The 27,468-nt window shown below is 32.5% G+C and overlaps 5 protein-coding genes across 16 annotated transcripts in view; 2 read left to right on the plus strand and 3 right to left on the minus strand.

Annotated features, from left to right (window-relative positions):
• LOC122576277 (NACHT domain- and WD repeat-containing protein 1) overlaps positions 1–5,378 on the plus strand; it is a 38,758-nt gene extending 33,380 nt beyond the window's left edge. For all 12 annotated transcript variants that reach the window (XM_043746338.1, XM_043746333.1, XM_043746344.1 and 9 more), the window contains 10 exons: positions 107–637; positions 777–1,017; positions 1,746–1,929; positions 2,130–2,604; positions 2,781–3,087; positions 3,353–3,578; positions 3,843–4,038; positions 4,131–4,659; positions 4,720–4,986; positions 5,121–5,378. In XM_043746338.1, coding sequence (XP_043602273.1) covers positions 107–637; positions 777–1,017; positions 1,746–1,929; positions 2,130–2,604; positions 2,781–3,087; positions 3,353–3,578; positions 3,843–4,038; positions 4,131–4,659; positions 4,720–4,986; positions 5,121–5,134 — 2,970 coding nt within the window. In that variant the 3' untranslated portion in view covers positions 5,135–5,378. The remainder of the gene's footprint in view (positions 1–106; positions 638–776; positions 1,018–1,745; positions 1,930–2,129; positions 2,605–2,780; positions 3,088–3,352; positions 3,579–3,842; positions 4,039–4,130; positions 4,660–4,719; positions 4,987–5,120) is intronic.
• Positions 5,379–5,529: 151 nt separating this feature from the next.
• Positions 5,530–13,488, minus strand: LOC122576278 (bifunctional 3'-phosphoadenosine 5'-phosphosulfate synthase 2-like). Its single transcript, XM_043746347.1, has 10 exons — positions 13,192–13,488; positions 9,064–9,234; positions 8,381–8,906; positions 7,847–7,947; positions 7,477–7,664; positions 7,140–7,386; positions 6,689–6,895; positions 6,455–6,560; positions 6,087–6,263; positions 5,530–5,747 (listed from the first exon to the last, which is right to left on the minus strand). The coding sequence occupies exons 1-10, from the start codon at positions 13,237–13,239 to the stop codon at positions 5,650–5,652; spliced, it is 1,869 nt and encodes a 622-aa protein (XP_043602282.1). The 5' UTR covers positions 13,240–13,488; the 3' UTR covers positions 5,530–5,649.
• Positions 13,489–13,771: 283 nt separating this feature from the next.
• LOC122576287 (chromatin modification-related protein MEAF6) lies at positions 13,772–20,355 on the plus strand. The gene is made up of 7 exons (XM_043746363.1): positions 13,772–13,910; positions 16,229–16,273; positions 16,362–16,501; positions 16,607–16,851; positions 17,823–18,026; positions 18,288–18,324; positions 20,011–20,355. The coding sequence occupies exons 4-7, from the start codon at positions 16,780–16,782 to the stop codon at positions 20,343–20,345; spliced, it is 648 nt and encodes a 215-aa protein (XP_043602298.1). The 5' UTR covers positions 13,772–13,910; positions 16,229–16,273; positions 16,362–16,501; positions 16,607–16,779; the 3' UTR covers positions 20,346–20,355.
• Positions 20,356–20,363: 8 nt separating this feature from the next.
• Positions 20,364–24,644, minus strand: LOC122576284 (cuticle protein 19-like). The gene is made up of 4 exons (XM_043746361.1): positions 24,339–24,644; positions 23,150–23,202; positions 22,792–23,041; positions 20,364–22,236 (listed from the first exon to the last, which is right to left on the minus strand). Exons 1-4 carry the CDS (start codon positions 24,372–24,374, stop codon positions 21,967–21,969), a joined length of 609 nt encoding a protein of 202 aa, XP_043602296.1. The 5' UTR covers positions 24,375–24,644; the 3' UTR covers positions 20,364–21,966.
• A 996-nt stretch (positions 24,645–25,640) lies between these two features.
• Positions 25,641–27,036, minus strand: LOC122576282 (28S ribosomal protein S15, mitochondrial). The gene is made up of 4 exons (XM_043746359.1): positions 26,660–27,036; positions 26,326–26,459; positions 25,992–26,187; positions 25,641–25,918 (listed from the first exon to the last, which is right to left on the minus strand). The coding sequence occupies exons 1-4, from the start codon at positions 26,896–26,898 to the stop codon at positions 25,660–25,662; spliced, it is 828 nt and encodes a 275-aa protein (XP_043602294.1). The 5' UTR covers positions 26,899–27,036; the 3' UTR covers positions 25,641–25,659.
• Between the last annotated feature and the right edge of the window lie 432 nt (positions 27,037–27,468).

Consider the following 27,468-nt stretch of genomic DNA (forward strand, 5'->3'; position numbering starts at 1 on the left):
GATCTTTTCAGAAAGTTAAACGTCTCGACTCGATAATCTTCAAAGATCTTGTTCTTATTTAGAAACCAGCAGAAGAATTCACAAATCCATCATTCGCTATTCACAGGTTCGTGTAATGGGCGGAAGGCTGCTTTTCTCCTGGCGTTATCCGATTCGCGACTTAGCCCGAAAAAGGTACTTCCCCAATCAAGAAACATTGAAAAGCTACCACGGCGAGTTGGCAAATCTCTTCTTCTCCGAAGATTTCGAAGACAAGGATGACAAATCATCCCCCGAAGAGGAAACTCCGAAGAAGGAAACGCCTTTCCAGAGCAGACCGAGGTCGCAAGACACAGCGTACAATATGAGACACGTGGAAGAAGCTTGGTTACATTTATTGAGAGCCGGAGACGTAGAAAAGTTAAAGAAATTGGCAGTCTGCGCGTTTGATTTCCTCTTAGCAAGCGTACAAATGATTTCTGTTAGTTACTTGAGGTGTGTTCTCGAGCATTCGAGGAAGTATCTGCTGGAGAGAGATTTGGAATTGGTTTATTATACAGTGAGAAAGTCCAGTGATATTTTGACAAGAGATCCTCTTCAACTTGGGGCGCAGCTAATCTGTTGGCTTAGACCTGTGGCTGAAGATGGCGGCGATTTGGTAAGAAATAACTGATAATATAATTATGTACTTGAAGCCTCAATAAAATAACACCAAAATATTTTAATTCAAAATGGTAATAACAATAATTACTGCAAAATTGTTTGATCATAAATAGAAGAAAATTGTGTGATTAAAGGTCAGCAGAATGGTTACGGCAGCTATGGCGTGGTGTGATGGTTATACAGCGCCATTATTGGTGCCATTAAATGGGTGGCTCCAACCGCCTCTACCTCTTCAAATTCGCACTTTGTCTTGTCCGCAAGGTGTGAAACTCGTTGAAGCTGCTCCTTCGGGGCAACACGTTATCATTATCCCCTTCCAGGGAGACGCTCAATTATGGCACGTGATGTCTGGACAATTGGTTCATACTTTTAAAGGTAACTATTCAATTACTGGTAGCTCACGAAAATATTCGAATTATTAGCACAGAATATTTTTATAAATACATTGTATGCGTTATACGAAACTTCTTGAAATTATCTCAATTATTTTATTATTTTCGTGTTAGGAATAATGTAAAGAAAGTACATTCATATTTCTCGTTAAGATCAAATAATTTTTTCTTTCAATTAATTCCTTCAAAGAAAATGGCAAACAATTTACATTGTAGCGTAAACTCTTTGAAAAAGAATAAATTTGTTTTTTTTCAAGAAGATTAGCATAGCTTCTAAAGCTTAAAAGTTCTCGCGAGGAAAAGGGAGAAGCAACGATAAAAACTCGTCACTTTATATTCAGTTTGGTAATTTGCTGTGAAAAAGCCTTCTTTGTACGTTGTCCCTGAATCTGTATTTGACGAGCATTTAAATAGCAGCGTCGCTTTAATTTGCAATTCAAAATAGGTCAGCTTTTGTGAGAATATAGTTGCATATAATCCAGCTAACGTATATGATACTTGAAGTGCCATTTTAAGCACGCGATATTGCTATGGTATTTTCGCTTTTTCACAAAAGAACGAAGGTGGAATTTAATACAAGTCTGATAAGTTGATCATGCGAAATAATTATTCTCGTTTCAATATGTGGTATCAGCCCGCCAAAGTCAAATATCAAACAAACGGATTTTTATGTGCAACTTAATATTTTATGAGAAATATTTTTCATTTCAGGGCATTCAAATCCAATTTCATGTTTAGCCGTGACACAACATTCGCAATATCTACTGACAGGCTCTGAAGACACTTCAATTATAGTGTGGGATATGAAAGAGCTGACCTTGAAGTTAAGAATCCAAGAACACATTGCCCCAGTTCTGTGCTTGACGTCCGCGCTCAAGAATTCAGTGATTGTCAGGTTCATAGTTTTATCGTGTAGTAATAATAAGATAGCAAAAACGCTTTCTTCCTAATTTTGATTAAAAAAAGTAACCGGAAGAATAGGGAAAGATTTCAATTTTCTCTGAGTATTTCTTATTTTTATTAATTATAGATTGTTTCATAAGTTATTTCATTTCGTATTTATCAACTAACATCAAACCTTCCACTTTCCATTAGCGGTGGCGAAGATTCGAGGATAATCGTCACCAGTCTCCTAACCGGCGATGTTCTCATCAAAGTGGACCACCACAGAGGGCCAGTGAAATCCATTCGCGTCGATTCTGCGGGAGAAATTCTGGTTTCCGGTTCTTCCGACTGTACAGTTTGTTTATGGTGTCTAGAAAGATTCACATTGTTAAAAAGCATCGTTTTACCATCTGCCGTCACTGTGCTTGATGTATCGGCCGATTCGGTGTTCCTATTGGCAGCCTGCGAAGATCAGAAATTATATTTGAGATCTTTGGCCACGGGAACTGAGGTTCACACGTTGAGAGGTCATCAAGGTGAAGTGAAAAGTATCTGCTTGGCAAAAGATTGCAGAAGAGCTATTGCTGGAGGAGCCAAGGGCAAGGTTTCTGTTTTCGATATGCACAGTGGACGATTGACGAGAACGTTGCTGGCGAATCCTTCGGCGGATGTTACCGCTGTCAAGGTAAAATAGATTTTGTATTTATGATTCTATATTAATAAAAAAAAAGTAGAATCGAAAATGAGTAAACTTATTGAAATTGGAATTAATCGTCGTAGCAAATTACCTTCTCTATTTCCATATTAAAAAAGATGAGCAGTGAAATATTTATAATTTTTCAATTCAATCTTTTCGAAAAGGTGACGGAGAAGGACGACTTCCTGATAACAGCTTCCGGTGATCGAGTGGCTTACTGGAGTTTCCGTGGTGAGGAGATACACGCTAAACCCCCAAAATTCGTGAAGGAGGTATCGTTGCACCCACACACTGCTCCTATATCTTGTTTGGATATATCCAGGGACGGAGCAATGGCAGTTACCGGTGGAGTCGATTCTCTCGTAAATCTGTGGCAATTGAATACTCACGAATTGCTTTCCACTTTCGAAGGACATATCGCTAGCGTCACCTGCATTGCATTCTCAGCTTCTGGTTTATTTGTTGCTTCTGGTAGGTCTGTAGATAAAGTACAGTAGAGCCTTCCATACATATACGTATATAACAGATATTACAAAAAAATTTCATTTATTTCATTTGTTTGTATGCTTTTTTTGCAATACTAGTTTTGCAAATACTACCATAATTTTGTATTGCCTTCAAAACCGAAGAAATCTTTTTTTTTAATCAAAATATAGTAAAGTATAATAGTTCAATAACCAAGTAACAAAAAATAAAATTGGTACAATACAGTAACAGGAAATTAAATTGGAAACAGGTTCTGAGGACAAAACAGTTCGTGTATGGGGTCTGACCTTAGGTTTACTGGTATCGACATTTAGACACCAGGCACCTGTTACTGCAGTCACATCTATGTTTGACGGCCGAAGAATAGTGAGTTCTGATAGAGCTGGTACAATTCGAGTTTGGGCAGCTGATACTGGCACCCTAATCCAATCAGTATGTGGGCCTGGTCGCTGTTTCACTGTTTCTTCCGATATGAGGTATGATATAGTGGCTATAATTAATAAATTGAGATGCTTTACTGAAATTTGCTTTCTTGTATTAATTCTTAATATTTCTCGAGTCTTTTATAATACCAATAGTCTCTTTGTTTCAATTTTTCCTACAATGATTGTTATTTGAATAATTTCTTAATAATTAATGAGTGATTAATAATGATAATTATTATTATAATTATAATTATAATAAATTAGCAGTTGCGATATTTTTAGATTTAATTGTTTTTCTTCTTTTCTAAATTTCAGATACGCGGTATGCGGAACAGGAGACAATCAATTAAGAATAGTAAGTTTAGGTGTTGGTCCTGAAGAAAAGTACCAAGTGTCGCATTCTCAAGAAATTACTTGTCTAGTTGTTACTCCAGATTCTCAGTCACTGATTACGGGCTCGAGAGACATGAGCTTGAAGGTTTGGCAGCTCGCTGGCGGCAAATTATCTCAGGTTTATACATATTATAATAGTAACTTTAAATTCTTACATTTAATTTAGAAAAATCTTTAGAAATAAAGGAAGTACAACAAATTTTCATTCAGGTCCTCGTTGGTCACACGGATCACGTCACTTGCGTCGCAGTTTCTGTGCTCGACAAATCCATCGTAGTTTCTGGTTCTAAAGATGCGAACCTAATCGTCTGGGATATAAATACCGGCAGCGATTTGCATACTTTAAAAGGCCATTTAGGTTACGTAACCTGTGTAAAATTGTCATGTGATGGAACTCTAGCAGCGTCTGGAAGCGAAGACAAGAGTTTGATCATTTGGGACACGAAAAAGGGCTGTTCACTGAGCAGCATAATGTTACACGTCCCTGTGTTAGGTGTTGAGGTTGCCACAGATATGTCGAGGCTCGCGTTGCATTTACTCGAACACAAATGCATGCCTATTCTATGTTTGCATAATACTCCAGCGCAATATGTGAAATTACCGGATTACGTAGCACCTTGGTGCGATACCAGAGATTTGAGGCCACCTGGACGGAAGAGACCCAATAAGAGATTATTGAAGAAAGAAGTGTCATTGGATAGCGACACGTGGCATAGGAAATATGGCCATCTCACTTCAGGTATTGTTAACGAAAATTACAGTGCATTATATTCAAAATTAAACTATTATATAATTCCAGGAGTTTTAACGTCATCGATAGAGGATGGACTACAACGACGATTCAGCGTAAGCGCTTCCATGGACGAGATCAGCAAAGTTGGACTAACGAGTAGTCCATCCGGTTTAGGACCGGAACAGGCTGCACTTGCCCAGTCGCAACACTTTGATCAACTCGAAGCACTTTGGAACAAACAGTCGCCACCTGCCAGACCTCGTGCTCATGGTAGGACCTTATCGAAGCAAAGTTCTTTGCAAGCTACGCGAATATCAGATTCTGAGGAAGAGGGTGAGTTTAAGAGAATTATTTAATTTGATTAAGAAAAGTTTGATTATTCGCGCCAGCAAAACTTTTTGCTACATCGAGGATAGAGATAATAAAATGATATTAGAAGCTGAAATTGAAATCTTATTTTTTCTCAGGTGTACCAGACTAAAGCGATACTTTGTTAGAAACTAAACGGACTAAATCCTAATCGTCGTACTTTCTTCTTTTTTCCACTGTCTTTCTAAATAACAGAGAAAAAAAATAGTAAGTAGGAAAACAAATACGAAAAGAAAACGTCTCTAAGGTAAAGCTCTAAATTACGAATTTCTCGTGTCTGACGCAATAAACGTAAATATATATATATATATAAATATAGGTACACATATGTATATCATTATTAGAGAAGAAATAAATTAACTTTATTTATTTTCATCCCCCATTCCCAACCTTTTCAGGGATCATTTTTAACAAAGATTATAAATAAATTACTTCGGTGTACCTTACTTGTATCCGATGAAATTATTGTCTTTTATAAATGAACAATAAGAATCAACCATTTTTTGTGCAGAACAGATGTTTGTATTTATCATTTTAATTATTAAATTTAATTTAAACAGAAAATATTTTGATCCTTATAAATAATTATCCTCTAGCACAAGAATTGCGGCTAACAGTAATTTAAAATTAGTTTTTCAGTTGTTTTTGATAATAATCCGAAACGATTTGCCATGCTTTTGGCGCCATGAATCCTTCTGGTGGATTTTCCCCGGATTTTGCTAAATCTGAAATAACGGTATATTAATATTTATTAGCGCTGTTTTTTTTATTATTATTTGGATGTTTCATATAAATGCTTTTATATAAATCTTGCATTTATTTTAATGCGATATTTCGTATTTTTAACGTAATTTACATTTATAGTTGGCAATTCAATTCATTTTTTTTAGATTTTTTAAAATATGAAGTGAAATAAGAAATTGTTTTTTAAAATAATTTCATTAATAATTTCATTTTTAATGATTTCATTAATAAAATAGACAAGATAGGATATACAAATTAATTGCAGGAAGATTTAGAAGAAAAAGAAAAGATACACGTACATGAAAAAAAAAATAACTCACTTCGCATTTTAGTTCCTGATATGAAAATAAAATCTTGCGACCGTTCTGGTTCGAAGAAAGCCATTTTTCTTTTTCTACTATCGTAAGCTGCTACCCTAAACGGGATGATTTCGAGATTCTGAAGACCCGGCGCCATCGACAGTACCCTCGAGCCGTGCGTTCCATCGTACAGATTTCCTAATTTCACATTTAAAGCGATCACTGATTTACCACGATAATGAAGTATCAGAATTCCTTCAATATAACAATAAAATTACTTCGCACAATAAATCAAGAATAAAAGCATACGATTTTTAATTTTTTATGCGAATAATCTTAGGAATCAAGGGCAAGTGAAATTACTTAGTGAATTACAAGCGAAATATTACCGTCCGGGGTTTTAGATTTGTCAGGATGCGGCAAACCCGCAGGATCACGACCAACGATGAAAAAATTTGCCCCAGCCATCATTCTTCCTTTAGCGTGCCATTGCACCTAAAATAAAAATCGCAAATTTTAAACAATTTTCAAATTTAAAATATTTATATCTCTTCGAAATACTACGCTTCTCTTATTCCACCAATTTTAATTGTTCATTAATTTTTTAGGGAAATAAATAATACCTCTGTAGGCCCAGCATAAAGCATCGGGCTTGGAAAAATAGCGAGGATGGTGTCTTCGTGCAATACACCCTCCTCGAGAACACTTTGGTGTTGGTTTATCCGAACTGATAATGGTACGTCGTCTTCTTTCGTCCATCCTCCCAGAGGATGCAGTAGAAGAACTGGTTTCTTACAACCACGTTCCTCCACGAGGTATCTTCTCGTATCCTGGTATCAATTTGAATAATAATTACATTAAAAAAGAAGAAGAATAGGAATTTTTGAGCAGGAAAAAGTAAATGTCGTAATTGATCGGATTTATTGAACTTTCTTTAACCCTCAACTAGGTTGTTATCGAAATAATAAAAACTTAATTAATTTTGCTTCGTATCGAACTTCCTTTAAAGCAGACAATTTTATGTTTTATATTATACTTGAAATTTGTTGTTTTCGATGAAAACTAATCAAAAACCTGCATTAAGAGTGCGTGGCCATTGTGGATCGGATTTCTCAACTGAAAGGCGAAAACAGCATCCGCTTCCATTTCTCTGCACTTTTTACGAATTTCGTTTGGCGTGAGCCTGTACTTGTCGAGACCATCGTTCCACCTAATCCTTTCCAGAACTTCTAATTCCCCTCCAACCAGCCAATCACCCGATTCGTGGATCATTCTGACGTAAGGATGTCCAAGGTCGTTTGTACCAAATTCTCTGCTACACCTGTTGCAATGTTTCCGATTTATTTTCACATAAGAGGAGAACTGGAGAATCTTTGAGAAATAAAAGTTTACTGGAAAAACATAATCGAACCTTTCTTCTTTTCGGTGAGCAAAAAATTCTGGTTTCCTCAGAATTGCGATATCTTGGCCTTTGTACTTCAAGGTCAGTGCCGGTGCATTAATATAGCTTTCCTTTTGCTCTGTGCTAACCGGAAGCACGATAGGTATCGATTGATTAATCACATCCCCATTTTGTTCGATAGTTTTGAAGTGTTGACACTTGAAAATAACACACACACACACACATTCTATTTGTTATCTCGTTAGAAAAATCTGCCTCTATCCTACAACTTTTTACTTTTACAAACTTAGTGTTTCATAATTAATATTGTCCAAAGATAGAACTCGTTTCTCAATACTTAAATCTCATGCAATTCGTTAATCAAATTTTAATTACACACTTGCAAATATTGGTACTCCCTCATGAAACCTGTGAGCGGAGCAGCCCAACCTTCAGCGAGTACTTGAACCCATTGCAAGTCGACCTTAGTAATGTGGATACCTTAAATTGAGCATATGGATTTGAGGAATTAGAGAATTATCAAGTACTATATATCAAATGGAAATTGTTTACATAAAAGCTTATCTCTCTGTTAATTGGAATTTCATCAATTTGGAAAAGAACTTTCTCTATCTTATCTGTGTGTATCGTGGTAATTTATGAATCTTTGACGTTTTACATGTGAATTATTTTAGACGGAAATGTTTGCGTGTCACAACATTTTATGACACCTCCAAATCTTTATATTTTCGTAATTTCGTAAGCAAATTACATGATGTCAGAAATAAAGAACCGTTCACGTGTTCAGCGTAGTAGCCACTTGCTTGTACAATCAACAAAAATCAACAAAAAGTGGAATTATTTTGCAAACCAAGACAGAAGATTAATTAAAATGCAAAATACAGAATTAAGTGAGAAAACACTTGCAACGTACTCGGAAGATTCTCCGCCTCTTTTCTTGCCTCCTCTATCCTCCTCTCATCGACAAACAGTTCCTGAACCTGCTCTCGAGTCTTGGGAAGAATTGCCTGGGTCCTCAACAACTCGATCACCATTCTCGTCGACGTCTGCAAATTATGAAGTTCCGTATCCACGATGAGATCAGGAGTTTTGGGCGTTTCATATTCCTGTCCGATGCCTGTAAAGCTTTTAATCATCCCTTTTCTAGCTTTCTCGTAGAGGCCTTTCACGTCTCTGGCTTCGCACGTCTCCACGGAAGCTTTCACGAAGATCTCGAAAAACTTCAAATTAAAATCTTCGTGTATCTTCCTCGCCAGCCTTCTGTCCGCCTCGAAGGGCGAAACGAAGCTGCAAATGGTGATTACACCGCAATCAGAGAACAATTTTGCTACTTCAGCCGCTCTTCGCACGTTTTCCTCGCGATCTTCTTTCGAGAAGCCCAGGTTCCGGTTTAAACCGTGACGAAGATTATCGCCGTCCAGGCTGTAGGCTGGCAGTCCCTGCAAAAGTAAGTTTATATGATCCTAAAGCGTTTAAAAATTATGGCCCGATCGAGAGTCTGATAATTTGCAAGTTTCGAGATATGGCAGTTGGAGAATTTGAATATTTGCGGATTTGTAACTTTAGAGGTTTAGCCGGATGAAACAAAAAGTTTACTTGAGAAACCAGGTAATTTTCCAACTCGAACGAGATGGACGTCTTGCCAGCGCCGGACAGCCCTGTCAACCAAATCGTACAGCCACGGAATTCTTTGAATTTTCCACAGGCTTCCCCTCGTCTCTCCCTCGACACGTGGTGTATTTGTTTGATCACATTCGTCGCGAGAACCTGCAAATATTTCAACGCGGGACGTTTCAAGGCGACATATCTTTTATTTGCTGTTTAAAATTTTCAAATAAATTAGGAGATCAATACACTTTATCCGACTTAGAGTCATCGAAATATTACTGAAAATAATTAATTCGGCGGTTGATTATTTTACATACGACTGGATAAATTATTAAAAGTACGTATGTTATTATACCCGATTATTCTTCTGTGTATTTCGATTTTCCATCGAAGACTTCGTATATATCCCCATTATACGCAATATTTGATCATTAAGTTTCGTGCAACAATAAGGACCTTATAAAATACTCTACTATTAACTCCACTATTTTTAAATGTTCACTGTGCAACGATCTATTCGACCAATTTGTTTCTCTGCGAACGAAATAAATTCAACTTAAAGCGAGATCTAAAACAGAGCCAATGGCGTCGTTCGGATGTTCGATCTTCTCACTCGATAAAGAACACTATCGATTGCTATCTATCCAGGCGTGTAGTTCTGCATCGACTATGCGGCTGTCGAGCATTTTTGTCCAGCGAGTTCCGTCAAACGAGAAAGTGAAAAGGAAAGTTGGGTCAGGTGGGGATCGGAGAATTTCTCGCTCTACGTAAGATATTTCTCCGAGGAAATGAGCGTTTTAGGAAGCTCATCAAATTTTAGCTACGTATTAAGGCGGATATAACGTACACATAATTGAAGTTTAAGGCAGTCTACGCTATCGAGCCACCAAGGTTTCCACATTTAATAGATAATCCCCTTCATTTATTATTTATTTATTTCTTATTTCTTATTTAAGCCTAATATACGACGTGAAACTGTCAGGAATATTATATTGAAAAATGATAAAGGTGAAGAAGCACAAAGTACGTAATTCGATGAAATTTTTAATGAAAGTATGCGTGCGCATAGATATGACGCGTGTCTATGTATAAGAAGCGGAGGTAGCGCGTTCAGTTTGCCCAAAAAGTTTTGTTTCTTTCGCTGCACGTGCTGGCGTGCGCTCTCCCACGCTTCCATATGCTGTATTTTTGCCAGCGACTGTACTCGGAGAAATAGCTTGAAGAATATCGAAACTGAGAAATCGTAAAAGGAACTGAACTTTAGGTAATACGCTTTACTGATACTTTGTCTTTACTTGTTTACTAATACTTGTTGTTGTTTACATTTGTTCACAGTAGAACGACTATTTGAGATTAAATCGCCCTTTAATACTCAGACGTTTTCGGCTCTAATAAAATTACGCTTTCCTCCTTTTTATTAGCATTCGCGAAATTGTAAGAAGACTCGCGCAAAATGAAAAGAGGGTAACCTGTTCTTTCTTCCTCGTTGATTTGGAAATTTAATATAATTTTTCCATTACGTAACGCTTTCTTTACGAACTTCGTCTACGTACAAGTATAACGTAACTGAAAAGGGAGACAACATTTCGGAAGTAGTTGTATTATTACAATTATAAATACCGGAAAGACAAGGCGAGTTACTTCACAAAATCGAGCCCACTTGTAAGATAAGAAGTTCATTTGTACAAGCAAACACAAGATTTACCAATTACGTAACGGTTATTAGTAGTTTCATTGTAAAAGACTGTAACACAGACTTTCTAAAACTGAAATACTATAAATTATCTATTACTTGAAATTAGACATCGTTAGTTATGTGATTTAAAGCGTCGTCGCTGTTACGTTTGGCCAAAATTTTATTTACCTATTAAATGATAAATAACAAATTAAAGAGATGTTTTAATACTTTAGTTATGAATGAAAAGACTAATATTTTGTCTTGAATAAAAATTCAATTTTTTATTTAAATAAAAGTCATCGTTTCGCTCAAATATCATTCGCGGTTCGTTATACACGAAGTTTTATACACAAAGCCAGAATTTTTTTTCACGCTCGTCTTATATTTTAGATTTACATATATATATAATAATAATATAATAATAATAACAATATTATACATAATAACAATAATAATATATATTATATTATTATTAGTATTATTATTTTACATATTTTTATATAATAATAATTATTATTATTAGGCTATCGTTAAAAGATTATTATACACATCAACGTATAATTACGTGTATTAATCATGTCTACATCGCTTAAAGTAGATTAGGCAACTTAGGCTATTGATACAAATACGAAAGTGCTACAAACGAGTTTACAAATCACCGATTCACGCGTGGGTTACACGTTCATTTTTTTTCGCAAATAGAAAAAAAAGAGAATGCGTGAGGAATAATTGGTGACTAGTTTCGCAATAATGTAATTAGCATATTTTCGTAAAGTACGGTGAAAAAAGGTTTCGAAAGCCTGCTGCCGACCGAGCAATAAAAAACAGAGCAAATAAGTTCGGAATATCTGTAAATGGTTTAATTGCTAGAAATATCATTTTATTTAATTTTATTTATTTAATGTCAATGCGAACGTGACGATACAAATGCAATATATTTGATGTTCAAATTATTCTGTTTCTCAAGGAAAAGGAATAGTTTTGTGACCTACTTCTTGTTATTAATTTTTCTCGTAATTAATATGGGATGCAGCAACGAAAATTATGTTTGTTAAGTTTTTGATTTAATGAGAGAAGATTAGATTTGAATTATTCGAAATATATATAGTTCACATTTATCCTAAATGCTTCAACGACTGTATTCTTGACAGAGCACCGTAAAATACATTGTTATCTACGTACCAGTAATCTTATTCATCATACAAATCACGTTTATGCACTGTACTTATGTACTATAGAAAGTGAATTATCTAATAAAACTAAATATTATATTTTATATATGTTTATAACATATATGGTATAATTAATAAATTGTATTATAATATAATTATATTATTATATATATTATGTATAATATATTATTATTACACATAATTAAATAATTAAATATATGTTTTATAGCAAAATATTATAGCATGTTACGATGAGTTTAAATTGCAAAATCCTGCAATCAGCGGAATCGTGCAAGTTGCATGAAATAAGGGCAATGAAAAATTGCTGCTTGCGAAAAGAAAATACAAACAAAAGAACGCGTAATAAGCGAACAAAACCTTCAACAATCGCACTGAAAGACATAGAAAAAATGGCAAACTACTTTAACTATAATACATATTGAAGCAGAATGTCCTAATGTTCTTTGGGCGAAACGTTTTGCCATTTTAAACTACAAGTAAAATGAAAACAAAAACGCCACGTAAACATAGACTCTTAAACGCATTATCAAAAAGTAACGATAACGAACTGGTGTTTCATCGATATAGTATAAGAATACATTTTCATATCCGTTTGATATGCTCGCACAAACTTTGCCTTGTTTACTTGTTGAGACCGTTGGTTTGATCGATCGACAACCGTTAAACGATCATCGCGTCAATCACAATGTCAAGCAAGAAATGTTAAGTATCGTCAAATTAAATGATAAGTCGAGCAGGATCGATTGTTTGACCCGCCGAGATCATCAGATATCGCGTCAATGAACTTTTACTCGCGAGCAATTTATACTAGTTAGGAGTTAAAACACAGGATTCACAAAACAAACAAGGAACAAAGGATAAAGAAAATTAACGAATAAGAAAAAAGAAGCAACACTTTGAAATAGAATTATAACATGTTAATCTATTCCTATGTGGTATCGAGCAAGAAAGCAGTCCCTTGTCATCTCCTTTTTTTTAATGTAATTTCTTGATAAAGCAAAATTCAGGAGCCTATATTCATATAACGCTTCTTTCTTTCTATTTTTAAGTGAAGATAGAATATGCTGATTAAGCATTGCGGGAAAAAACTGGGACCAAAACTGTATATCAAATATTGTTTATTCCTTAATTCGTTTCCTTAAAACAATACAAAAATCATGAATATTAGAGGCAATCTCAATTGCTCAGCAATAATCTAAATCTAGATACGAATAACTCGAAGAGCATGATCTAACGAAAACTTACGCGATTAGTTTTCCCATTGTATCCTTCGACTTCATTTTTCTGATCCATTCTTGTCCAGAAAGCTCCTCTTCTATTACTACTATATATATATGAATATATATATATAGTATTATTCGAATTCAACACGGTATTAAAATCAAGTGAAACACCAAATTTTCACTCAGAAATCTCTTGGAAATGTAACGAATTAACGATAACGACTCGCGTGGGTGTACTGAGTACCTGGTGACACGTGTTCTTTCATATATCATCGGCAACACGTCGTATATGTATCGCTCGTGAGAGGGGAGAAACGACACATTCATACTCTCTTGCTCTCCCATTGCTTTTTTTCTTCCACGACCCTGGACGAAGGAAAAACTCGCGCCGCTGGAAAAACTCGAGGACAGTAAAATTTCTCGTTTCGTAATTAAAATAGTTCAATGATGTCAGCGTCTAATCTTCAGTAGTCAGCGATGTCTAAAAGACAACTTGTAGGTTATCATAGAGTGAAATTTATATAATGAGTTGAAATTATTCCGATTTATATTGGGAAACCAATAATTTGCGTCGATGAAACGTAAGGTCACAGTGTCTCTCGTTCTGTTCGTCAGCAAGTGACGAACAAAGTTGCCCACAAGTCTGTAAGTCGTTTGAAAAAGTTCGACGATCTATGATGCGATGCATTTGAGATTCTATCGAAGCTGGACCTGATCATTCCGAGGTCAATTTTTCTGAAGGTATGTAGCAAGCAAGGTATGTAGAAAATAAGCTGTAACTCGAAAACAAAGTCTATGCTAAGCTATGTTTATATGAATTCTTCTTATTTTATTGTGCTAAATCGTGCAACATCGTTGTTACGAGACGAGCAACAGGTCCGGACGTTTAGTAAGTTTCGTTCGTAGAAACTCCATGTTAGAAATATTCTGATTCGGTGTAAACGCCGTGCCAGCGTTTATCGAGATTGATAGGGATAACTGATCGCAATGAATTCAACATTGTTATATCATATAACGTTGTTATGAAACAATAATTATTGAATTGTTACAAAGTTTCCCTTTATTTTATGAATATGAGAGGAACAAATTTGTTAGTTTTAGGTTATTTGCAATAGCTAGCAGAAAGATTTTGAATTCGTTATGGACGTACTATAGATTCGAATCTTGTTCCTATTCCAGGTATTGTGGAATATTGATATTCCACGATTGGGTGTTGTTACACGTATAATTCGTGGCAGATTGTAGCAATTACAATTTTCTTTCATGGCTGTTCTGGGAACTGGATTGTGTAGTTACTTGCAGTGTGCGTTTTATGGTTCACATTAGTACAAGTTTAAAACTCAGTTAATATTCCATATACATGATACTATATGCACTGTATATATTAAAGTTTGTACTCACCTTTACAAGATTATATCTATTAAAATTTACATAATGCCTTTAACAAATAAGCCAAGCAAGGACAATGTCTATCTACTTGGGTTATTAATTAAGAAGATTTCTAAGTAGAGTTTTCCAGTTACCATACTTTTTAATCTTAAATTTTTAATCTTAAATTTTTTATTTCATTAATATCGATGATACCCTTCGTGAAAAAGTATAAAGTTGCTTAAGACTTGAATTAAACATCGGAAATAAATTTCTCTTTTTTATATTTATTACCGAAAAACCACAACAATCCAGATACCACAAGTAGCCGGCAGCATCGATCTTCTTAGAAATAATTATATAATGCAATAAAAAATGTGATTATTTATTATAAAATAATTATATCAAACGTACCTAAAAAGAGCCTCAATAAATAAGAATAATTTAACAGCATTTTACAGTCTTGTTGTTTAGCTTTTCGCTGCCCAATCCCACAAAAGTTCACGAAAAAACTCTAAAAATCGAAGCAGCGAAAAAATGTTCAAACATTCCTAGAAATGACCCTATTTTTGTCGACGAAATTTTGTCGAAATCTCAATTTCTCGAACTCCTGGGTAATGACGTTATTTCCAAAAATTCCAAAAAGTTTCGTATACCTCTTATGCTATTTTATTCTTCTTAGTACTTATTATATAGTTACCATATACTTACCTTAATACTTATCTTAATACTTGCCGATTTTCTCAAAGCTTTCCGTCATTCTTTATAAGCTTGTTTCTTAGACCAGTGAGAATTGGAAAGGATTTAAGGATCGTGAATGAGAGGATTTTGAACGATAAAACGCTTTATTCATTTGCAAAATAAGGTTAAGTTTTATTTCATTCAATTTAGAAATTTACGATAATTGTACAGTTTTACAATGAATTCATAGTTTTCTGTATAATACATAAATTGTATAATCTACCCTATACATATACATAACAAAATTAGTCAAAATTTGCAACTTTTCATATCATTCGTTTAGGCAATGTTGCTTACGAATCTAACTGCGTAACGCATCTAACTGGGAACGAACTTCATAGTTGCGTATACTTCTATATGATATCTGTAATTCTTTTCTTAAATTTATCCGTGTTTATTGAAAAAGTACTCGTTGTTCGACTATTTATTTCGTATTAAATGTATAAACTAAAATGTCACAGAAGTTGAATCTCGTAATTTCATTTTGCTTAGCTTTTTTAAAGTTTTGGTGGTTGGCCGTATCAAAAACCTGTCCAGGAAATGGAAGTTGTTCTTAGTGGGGGGGGGGGGAGACACCATAAGCGGCAAATGGGCGCAGTCGTCCTAGTTTTATAATAATTCGATTTCGTTGTCCGACCGATGAAATTATAACAACTCTTCTCATGCGAAAGTGACAACGAAAAATGTATGCGTGCTTGTGGTTCACTGATGCTTCGCATTTATTAAATAAAACAGTCTATAGCTTAATCTTTTAACAATAAGTTTTTCTTGAATTTAAATAATTGTCTTCAATACAAAATGTTGCCAGTTGGGTCTGCGACTTAATGTTTCCTGAATTATCATCTGCAATCTTGTTTAGATTTTTAGAAGTTTTGGAAAGTATAAATTGAATTTCAGATATTAATCTAATTCAATATTCTAAGTTGCGTTTTTTTAATTCTGAATCGTAGATTAGATTAAGTTACTTCCGTGACTGGTCCTATAAAAAGAAGAAGGTAAATTAACTTTATTAAAATAAATGCATATTCTGTATGGGAAACGGAAGGTTTAACTAAAAAAATATTGTAAAATATTGTAATGTAGCTGGTCCGAGAAGAGAGAAAGAGGGTTCAATCCGATTCAGCTTTTTGAATCTTCGCGCACTTCTACGAGCAATGCGATTTAGCGTTCCATGGGCACCAATCCACGTACATTCTCCCTGAAAAAAAAAACCAAAATCAAAGGTAATAGCAAGTAACAGTAAATATTATATATATGTATATAATATTATAAATAAGAATATAATGCGAAAATAAAATTATATAAGATAAATTAAATGTTTTAAAAAGTTTAATGTCATGAAGAAGGAACAGATGAAGATGGAAATAAAACTAGATAACCAGTTAATGATAACTTCAAGTCGATGAAGAAAGTTTTCGTTTAGAGTTGAATGTAAAGACGTCATTTGCGCAAAGAAAGTTGAATCTAGTGTTACTGTTTTGTCAATATATTTAAATACATAATGTCGACGAAATCCTCCGTCGATTTGCGAGCAGAACTCGCTGAATTAGTGAAAAGGAAAGCAGAAATAGCTGTGAGTACTGAAGCAATTGTCAAACTGTGCCTCCTGTAATGTATTTTTACTTTCTTATCAATTGTATATTTGATATAATTGAGATTATTGTTATTGTCACAAGATAGAACAATTTTATTTACCCTTCAATTACCAGCTTAAACTTCTGCAATAAATTGTTTGTATTGTCTTTTAGATATTGTGAGGTTATGTCGACCTCTGATTTTTTCGTGTTAATAATTAATGCTTTTACTTTCTGGTTTACTTATATTCCTAAACTATCACTAATGTAAAATGTTAATTGCTTGTGAATTTCTAATTCAATTTTTAAAATGTACCTAACCTCAATAGTTAATTTTCATGTTAGTGAATATATTCATTATTTGTATTTAGTATGATTTGGCACATTATATGTTTTTGTTTGTTTATCTGATCTATTGAAAAATAGAATAACAATTCTTTTATTTTACTTCATCTTTAGTTTGGTATTAAAGAAAATCTCTTTTGCTTGTGTAATATAACACACTTCTGTATTATTTAATAAACTTGCATATTGCTGATACTTCTACCATTAAATATATCTTTCAATGTTGTATAAAATAGTTCACACTGTGTTATATTAAAATATGAATAATGCTAATGTTTTTGTTTAATGTTTTAAATCATATTTGTAATAATATATCGATCTCCTTGTTAATATTATATAATTTATTAAGAAAAAATTTATCTAAATAGTAAATTAATGTTTTAAGTTTCTGATTCTTACCTATGTTACAGAAATATATTGAACATGATTTAAATGAAAATAAAATAATATAGTTATTGCGAATATTATATAAATTGTTATCTTAATATGAAAGAGAAGCAAAGTTTAAATAAAATTTATATAAGCGTAATTACTATCTTTTTTGGAACATTAATATTACATTTTTTAAATTAAATATTAATATTAATTTGTTTTGTGTCTTTCATAAGATATTAAAATTTTACAGGATACTCTTGCCAATTTAGAACGCCAAATCTATGCATTTGAAGGTAGTTATTTGGAAGACACACAATTGTATGGTAATATAATACGTGGCTGGGACAGATATTTAGCCAGTAATAAAAATACTAACAGTAAAGCAGATAAACGAAATAGGAAATTCAAAGAAGCTGAAAGACTATTCTCAAAATCTTCTATTACCTCTATGGCTGTTAGTAATCAATATTTTATTTTATATAGTGTCGTACTTTGTCAAAATAGACAGAAATGTATTGTCCAAATTATTAATAAGAGAAAATTGTTTAAAAGCTATAGCATCTTAATAGAAGTATATATTTGTACACAGAAGCTATTACGTTTAATTTCAGTGTTATAAAAATATGAGCTATAAAGAGAAACTAATCGCACGGGCATTTTTAAATATTTATATCGAATGTACTGTTGATAAATCAGAAGTATTACATTTTTACAGGCAGTCAGTGGACTTGTTGAAAACACCCAGGAAAAAAGTAAGGACCTCAATGGATATTCCTGAGATAGTTAATTCTTTAAAGAAAAAAAAAAGAGTACAACTTATTTTTCATCCTATCCCTCCTTCCAACTTTTCTTTTTATCCTCTCCTTGATAATAATTCTTTTTAGTTTTTAAGTTATCCTTGATTGTATTTCTTTTTCTTTTCAATGTATCGATCAGACTGTCTTCCAAAAAAAAAAAAGAAAAAAAAGCGTAATAAATATCGACTGTTGCAAAGTGCAGTTTATTGCACTAATGAAGAAAGAAAATTCAAAGGATATTCATTGTTGCTTCTAATTTTTGTGGAGTAATTTTTTTTCTTATGTATTTAAGTTACAAATAAATTTTAGTTCATTTTCTCGATCTATTTTGATAATAATTCATTTTTTAACTTTTCGAAAGTAACTTTTTATCATATACACTTTACGTATTGATTTTTCTCTGTCTGTTTTCATCTATATTCATCTTTTTTCTGTATCTAATTATAAATAAATTTAATGTCTATTTCTCTTACCTGTTTCGAAGTTTTATAAAAAGTTATTCCTCGATTTAACAATTCTATCTGCTACCATTGTCTTGTTCTCCGTGTATGTCAGTAGTAAACTTGTAATTTGCTTTTCTCGTACATGTCGAAAGTGTAGAAGAACGTTAGCTTGAGCATTGTTATCTTTATTTTCTATATTTATCTTTTCTCTGTATCTAAGCTTTAAATAAATCCGTGTTTTCTGTATTAATGTGGGTATAATAGAAACATTTCTTTTATACTCTCAATATACAAGATAATTTTTAAAAGTAATTGTTCACAGCAATGCTTATGAAATCGATCAAAATATGGTAAAGTAACAATTATTTACATTTAAAGCGTGTTATTTCTTTCACTTTTATAAGAACATCGTTCTTACATGGTATACTTTCATATTACATACTTGTTATATTTGCTTCTAGATAGTCAATTTTTTAAAGTTGCAGAATGTTAAAGAATTAGAAAATGTATGTTTTGATCGATTAAACAATTTTACACTTTAATTTCAACTTATCGTGTTATTGTTAGTTTCTAGTTTTATTGGTATTTTACTGTTTCCTTGTTAGTGCTACAACTCTAGTGAATGTTAATTGCGATTCAATCTTATGACTTGTATGATACATGTGAACGTTATATGAACGAAGAGTATTGGCACTATAAATATCAATGGTAGTATAAGTGTGAAATTATACTGCAGAACGATTCTTTAAATAGAAAACATGAAATAAAGATTTATTTCGAAAATAGTTAAAGAAATAATAGTAACATGTAAATTAGAAATCCTATATCTTCGATGTGACTCAGATATTATAAGTTACGAATCACTAACTACTTGAACCTAACTACTACTACTACTACTACTACCACATTTGTGTCTTCCAAATGTACCAATACTCTCTCTCTCACGCGTAGCCTTCGAAATTTCTCGATCTTTCCAATAGTTTAATCGATCAAGCGAAGGTATATTTTCATTAAACGTTACTCACGGTTAAACAATCCTTGACTGATTAATTGTTTGACGAATAATCGGTCAATCTGCATCTGGATAAACCATGCACAACTGTCGATCAAGTAATCGACTAATTAATTCTTCAGTTCGGTCGATTGTGCCACGTGCCGATCGGGGATCGCGGTTTTCCCATTATAAACTTGATTCCAGTTGACCGGTACAGTGAATCGGAGTCGCAGATCGGCAACAGCGGTAGCGAGGACAATTGCAGCCTCGTAAATTCTCATGGAACAGCTGCCAATAGCGGCAGTAACAACGGTAATAAGGAGTCGTCTGGGAAAAACCACTCTGTAACTGGCCAGTATAGCCAGAATGGATCTATCGCCTCTTCAACCGAGATTGCTAGACAATTTGCGAACGGGCACGCAAGCAATGGCAGCTTGGAGCACGTCTCCTTGAAGGAGAACACTGGAAAAGAGCCTTCGAAAAATAAGTCTGGGAACAGCGCGAAAAAGAATAGCAACAAGAGGTCCAGAAATAGGTAGAATAACCTCGAGCCGGTGTAATCTCTGGATAGTCCACGTGAGGACTATCAATGGAACATTTCTTCCTTTTATTCTCATTCGATTCTGTCGATGTACCAGATCTCACTGTTTTATACAATAAGTGCACCACGGAATACTGACTTTTTATGGGAGAGTGAACGTTACAGGCTTATCGTTAACAAATAAGAGCATTAGGATTAGTAAGTGGATAACAGTTTGGGTAACGAAGGGTGTCGTTTTACCATCCGGATAGAATTTCTATTTCTGTTTCCATAAAGACTATGATTGTAAGCCAACGTATATAGTATTGTACAAAGATAAATTTCAGGTTTATAGATAAAATGATATCAATCGTCGTCTTATTCGGTTAGTTGAACAGTATGTATTACGCTTAAGAGATAATGTAGAATTATGAAATTTTTAGTTCTTACTTGAGATTTTATTCCTTGTAATTCCATGTTTCACGACAAATATCAAATCTGTTACCATTAGTTAAGCTCAGTCAGATTTTGTCATCTCCACTATTTAAGCGTTATTAAGAGATCTTAATAATTCATATTTTCTGTCCCAATTTTAACGATCTGATAGTTTATGTTTTATAAAAGATTTGTGTTAGAAATAGTTGATACATTTTGTTACTTTTATAATATATAAGGTTCCTCGAATGATTTTAATACGTATATAAAAAAATAGCATAATATTTGTAGCTGTAGTGAAAATAAAACTGATAATTGCACAAAGAAATGAAGTTGGATGATCAGAGTATTATTTGTAATCGTGTCGTGTTAATTTAAAGGTTCAAACTGTTTGTTTATTTTTCCAAGTCAATTTTATTTTTAATGATATTTTACGTAATATATGTTTATCTATCCTCTGCAAAATATAATTATTCACACTTGTAAAAGTAAAATTTTAACAGAAAGTGTAAAAAAATTGAAAAATATTTTTTGTAACCACTGTATTTAAATAAAGCATTATTAATAAAGGATTTGAAAGTATCTAATTGAATCATAGACCTGTAGCGTAGATTTTCATTTTATTTTTTTCGACACATTTTTTTTAAATAATTTTAATTAATCAACGCTATATATTCTTATTTGTAAAATTACAAATTTCTATGTTCGTTTATTAATTAATTATTTATTTATAAAATCTTATACAACGGAGTATTTTTCTATATTTTTACTTTTTAAGTCTTGAAACATCCATTTTCATTACCATTTATTATATTTTTCTTCCTTTTTATACGTTCAAAATATTTGCAAATATTAAGAATATTCAATCTTAATTAAGTTCAATTAAACAAAGGAAATGAACGCTTCGAAATTTTATCCTTATCAAATGAAGTATAAAATATCGTTTTAGTACGATTTAGATAAAATGTATATACATTAGTCATTGGAAAATTTTTATCATTTTATCCGTTACTTTCGGGATCTTTTTTAAATGCCTTTGTATTGAACAAAGAAAAGAAACAATAATTTTCAACATGAATTTTTCTCAAGTATTTTAAGGTATTGTTTCTCGTTAGAAAAATGTAATTGGATCAAAAATGATCGGAAGAACGCAGCGGGATAAAAACTAGATACAAATTTTTATTCGCAGAACATTTGATTTACCTTTAATGAGGATTGGAAATAACAGTTACCGGTAGAAATGCTTTCAAATTACTATCTTTTTTCACGTTCTTCGGGGGTTCATTTCTGGTTACGACTGCGTTGAAGCCATTATGGTCATCAGCTGTGTAAGTGACTGTTCGAATTGAACCATCCGCTTCGACCACAGAATATTCACCCTTTACCGTGTCACCGTCTCTCTCTTCCCACGCTGACTTAGAATCGCCGGTATATCCATCCAGGACGCCATAATTAAACGAGTATCTTGGATGAGCCTGCAGAAAAATGAGATTCTATGTGAATAAATAGAATTATACTTCTTGCGTAAATAAAATTATACTTCCTATATAGTACTAAAACTTCTTATCCTGAAATAAAAAGATTTCTTATTTTATAATATCATAAGTTTGTATGGTAGTTATACAGAAAAGGGCACAATTTACCGAGTCCAATCATAGTCAAATATGTTACATTATAGAGGACAACATTCAGAATAACTTTTGCCTATACATGTTACTACCGCTTGGCCTTCGTTTCCGAGATATTCATGGAAATCTTCAATTAAATTTAGTTTCCGTTATACTTCACTCTGGCATATAGCTGGCCAAATTTTTACATAGCCCAACGTTAGCGCGACTTAATTTTTATTCCATACGATTTTATAAGTGTATCGTAAATTCCAGTGTTAAACTCAGTGTTGATCTTGACAACATATTTCAAACTCATTGAAATCGGCGATGCGTGTCCTTCTCTGTATAATTATCGTTTTTATCGTAATTCAAACAAATCTATTATAAATAACGTTGCTAAAAGTGTCCTTTATAAATTACCGTGAATTCTGCTTCTTTTTCATTTTTTGTATCGGTCGCGACAACGGCAGATGCCGTTTTAAAAATCGGTGGCGCAACGTATACCAATGATGACGTCTTCGGCAATGGTCTGTACGAGATCGGAGTGGAAACTTTCACATAAGTCGGAAGTATTGGTTCTACTTTGCCTCCGATTGATTTAAGGGCGCACGCCACTGGCACTGCTGCCCCACTCGCGGAGATTGCATCAATTGGCGCGCAAGGAAATCTTCTAAATATCAAATAACCGTTTCATTATATAAGATGATTCTAAAGCTTGATGAATTGCTAGCGGTAGTAATGAAAATTTATAAAACTGTAATGGATTATGAAATCTTACTGTTGTAGGACACCAGCAATGATCAGCTTCAGAAAACAACACAAAATCACGATCTGTAAGAGAAAGGAGCAAATTGGAAAGGAAAATTTGAATAGAAAAAATGAGAACATCTAAATATCTTTGTTATTTGCGTATATATGAAAAAGTTTCTTAAATGAAAGGAGTACGAAGGTTCGACGAGGTAAATATAATGCCAAAAAAAAAGTTTTCTTGCAATTACTTTAATATTTTTTTATATTCATATAATAGTGCGATATTATAATGTAAAACGAACTATAAAAATACACAAATTTTTAAATTCGATATGGCACGTTTCTTCGCGTTGTCCGATTGATCTCAAATTTTACACAGGTACACAGAGAAAACAAATTCGTTGGTCGAAAAATAAGATGTATTCTAATATACATACATAATATATACAGGAGCGCTAAGGAGTTTAGAAAAGTTTAGAAAAATGTTTAATATCTTGGAAGTATAAATATGCGCGAAGTTGCAGCGAAGACATCCAAGAATCGAACTATCTACCGCGCATGCGCAGATTAGATTCTCATTGCACAATGTCTACTGCAGTCTTAAGGAGTGCCGCTATTCACATTCAGTGGTTCTCGAGCAACGTTTTGAAATAAAAAACAACCTAAATCCTAAACCTTCGATACGATTGACCAGATGACTAATAAATCAAAAAAGCAATGTAAATGTTCCTTTAACTATAAGAACGCATATCATAGGTCGAAAGAAGTCGAGTCGAACGTGGGAATTGATATTTATATACGTTTCTTGCCAATTGTGAACCGCTACATTAAGCAACCGCACTTTCAACTAGCAACCGCGGGGCCACGAAATAAAAAGTGACCGATACATTTATAAAGATTTATGGAATCGAGTCTTTCTAAAGTAAAGAAATGCATTAAGATTATATAAGTGCGTCAAAAATTCTTTTTTATGCTCTATTATAATCGTTATTGTGACTTCTTTTTTTTAAATTTGATAAATCAACCTTTATATCTTGTTATAAAAATATTTATGCATATTCCTCTAAAATATTTTCTGCGCATCTCTTCTCAAATTTAAAACGATTAACATAAATTATTCGAAATATAATATGTGAAAAGTTTTATCGAAATAATTTAGTACTTAATATCTATTATTTTTTTAAAATTAATTTTATAAATAGTAATCTTCATTTTACCTTGTCGGTAACACTTTTCGAAAACTGCGACTGCATGTTTAGAGAACTGTAAAATCGGCGTTGTGTAATGAAATTTGCACCAGAGATATACTTCTTAGATTTCTTCCTGATTTCCCATTAAAGATTATCAATAAATCACATTTTTTTTTTTCGAAGAAAAAAATATTCTTGATAATTAATTAATTACATACACATAGAGTCTTCTCAAATATTTGCAAATATTTGTACATGTGTATACACTTATGAATAGAACTTAAACGAAATTTTAAGGTCTACTAAAACTTTCACGGCGGTACTTCAAAGAATAGAACATCAGCATCCAGCTCATCTTTATATATGGCTTATACAAGGTGTTAACAATGTTAAACGATTCTTTTTGATACAAAAGTATTTGGTATAATTTACAATAATTGAAACATTATTTTCAAACAAATTTTGCCTTTTATTTAATTACAGATACAATAATTGAATTGTTTTAATCACCCTATATACACGAGGATTTTTATCTATATTGTTTCTATCTTTATGTAAATAAGAAAGAAAATCTAGACAACATTAATAGGGAAAATGAAATTAGAAATTCGCATGATTTATTCTTTATTATGTACAAAATATGATAAATGAGAATTATAGATACTATGATTCTTATAATTTAATTATGTGTATGATTAAATTATTTCAAACACCCGGTATGTACGAGAACGTTCACTTACATTGTTTGGGTCTCTCTTGATACAAGAGATGCGCAACATGCAACCGTGGGAACGTCATCATGATGTTCTTAAACTACCAATGCTATAACAATAAAATATCTATTAATAGTCAAGTTTGTACTTATAACTCGTTATTCGAATTGCATAGAATAAACATTTTTATTTGATTATTTATCAAACCAACATGTTAAATAATACCTTTTGGATAGAAAATAGATTTTCTTCTTCTAAAAAGGTGATTTTTTATGATTATTCACGTAATGTCAAACTTCAAATTAAATAACGTTTTTTAAAATTAAATAACTTCTTTCAATTATGTTTGATAATTAGATAATTCCTATTTACATTCTGGAAGTAATTTTGTATTATAAAATATCAAAGATAATATGAAGTAAAGATATTAATATTTTAGAAAAATTTCGATGTTTTTTAATTCTCAAGTATTTTTTCTATTTTTAGAAATACCATGTGCTTTACAAATTTAAAAGAATTTTCTGTATATCAGAAATCTTATAAATTTTTATATTTTTTATTATTTACCAGAAATCAGTTTAGTGAAGTCAGAAGTTAGATTAAAAAGATGATTAAGGAATGTAGGAAAAATTTATTTATTCAATCTCTTTTGATAATTCTTCTACTCTCTGTCGTGCAGCGTCAATTTGCTCTTGAGTTACAGTTGGTTCTAGGCCATACTTTTTTTCTTCTTCTAAAATATACTCCAAGTTTTTAACCTTTTGAGCGAAAAATATCTTTTGCTGCTCTTTTAATTCAGCTTTAAATGCATTTAATTTCTGCTGAATAATACCATCACAGTAATTTTTGGTCAGTTGCCGTAGTGCATTTTTTCTCGATACTGGGCCAGGAGCTCTATAATCAGTTGAAAGCTAAAGAATTTATATAATAAACAATTTACTATATACAAAAGTATACAATAACATACTCTGGTTGAGCTACATAAATAAGATTCAAATGCTCAAGAAGCCATTCAAACCGTCTATAATCCCATGTTCGCAAATGTCCAAGAAGCTTCTTTCTTTTATCAATTAATTCTTTTAGAAATACTTTGGTTTTTACATTTTTTGGATGCTTTTCCATATATTTTTGAAGATATTGTATTTCACTAGTCATTGCAGCAACTGAAACAATTTATTTTGTTTGAATATATAACTGGAAAACATCTAGAAATTTTTACAATACTGTATGTGGTAAATTATATATAAATTTAAATTAACATTAATACTTTCCACAAATTTATAAAACAAAGGTATACGTACGTCTAACTTCTGCAGAACCTCGATCACAAACATGCCTCTTTACAAGTCCTATCACTTTTTCTCTTTCTAGATTTCTAGATTCTCTTTTTGGTTGAAAAGCCAAAGTGAACATTTTCTTTACAATTTCATCTGCACTGCGTTAATAATTAAACAATGATTAATTGTCTATATTAATTGGTCTCTTATTTTGAATAAGACACAAAAGATAGGCATAGCTAAAGAATATATATTTTTTAGGATACAAGAACTTTAATAAATGTAGTTTTTATTCATTTTTGTGGGATAACAAATTATCTTCTATATAGAACAATACAAATGTATAGTTATTACTTACTCTTGTAACTCTTTCGAATTCTGGTAAAAGTTTTTAATATCTGTAGATTTTACAGATACTTCTATTCCCAAATCACCGGTTTGTCGTGGATCTATGCTTGGGATTTTAACTGGCCGTGTCCACTTAATTTTATAATCGTCGATGGTTTGAGCCATTCCGCGGCTCAAATAACCTCCAAACATATATACATTGTTCACTCTTGTACTTAGTAATTTACAGCAGCTTATTAGCGAATTCATATTTATTTATAAACTAAGTATTGCAAACAATCAAATTAACTACAAATTATAAGTTAATAGATATGAGATATACAATTCCTCAATATTGTCATTACGAACTATACGCAAATAGAACACACATTGCGCATGAACATGATCATTAGCTAAAAGCAAGTTTCCAATCAAGAGTTCAAATCTTACCGTGATGTTCTAATTGAAGTTATTTTTTAAATTACAAAAAGCGAAGTAATTAAACATTCGTATTTAAAATTACGAATAAAACTTTTAAAAATCTTCAATTATTTACATAAATATTTTAAATTCGTGAAACTATTACAAATATGTATGTAGATATTCATTATAATTCTTTTGAAAGATTTACATTTTTACTAAAAAACTATATTGAACTACTTGATTATATTAGTATTTTTTACAATTATAAATACATTACATTTTCAGATCTTTGTAATTATCTCCTATAGTTTTCATACCCTCGTTTTATATGAAATTTGAATTCCCGCTTTTAAAAACTGTGTGCTTTGCACATGAGCAATGTAAATATGTTTGCGTGTGTAAATGTGTTTAGTATTT

Source organism: Bombus pyrosoma, linkage group LG16 (assembly GCF_014825855.1).
Source record: "Bombus pyrosoma isolate SC7728 linkage group LG16, ASM1482585v1, whole genome shotgun sequence".
NCBI classification, from domain to species: domain Eukaryota; kingdom Metazoa; phylum Arthropoda; class Insecta; order Hymenoptera; family Apidae; genus Bombus; species Bombus pyrosoma.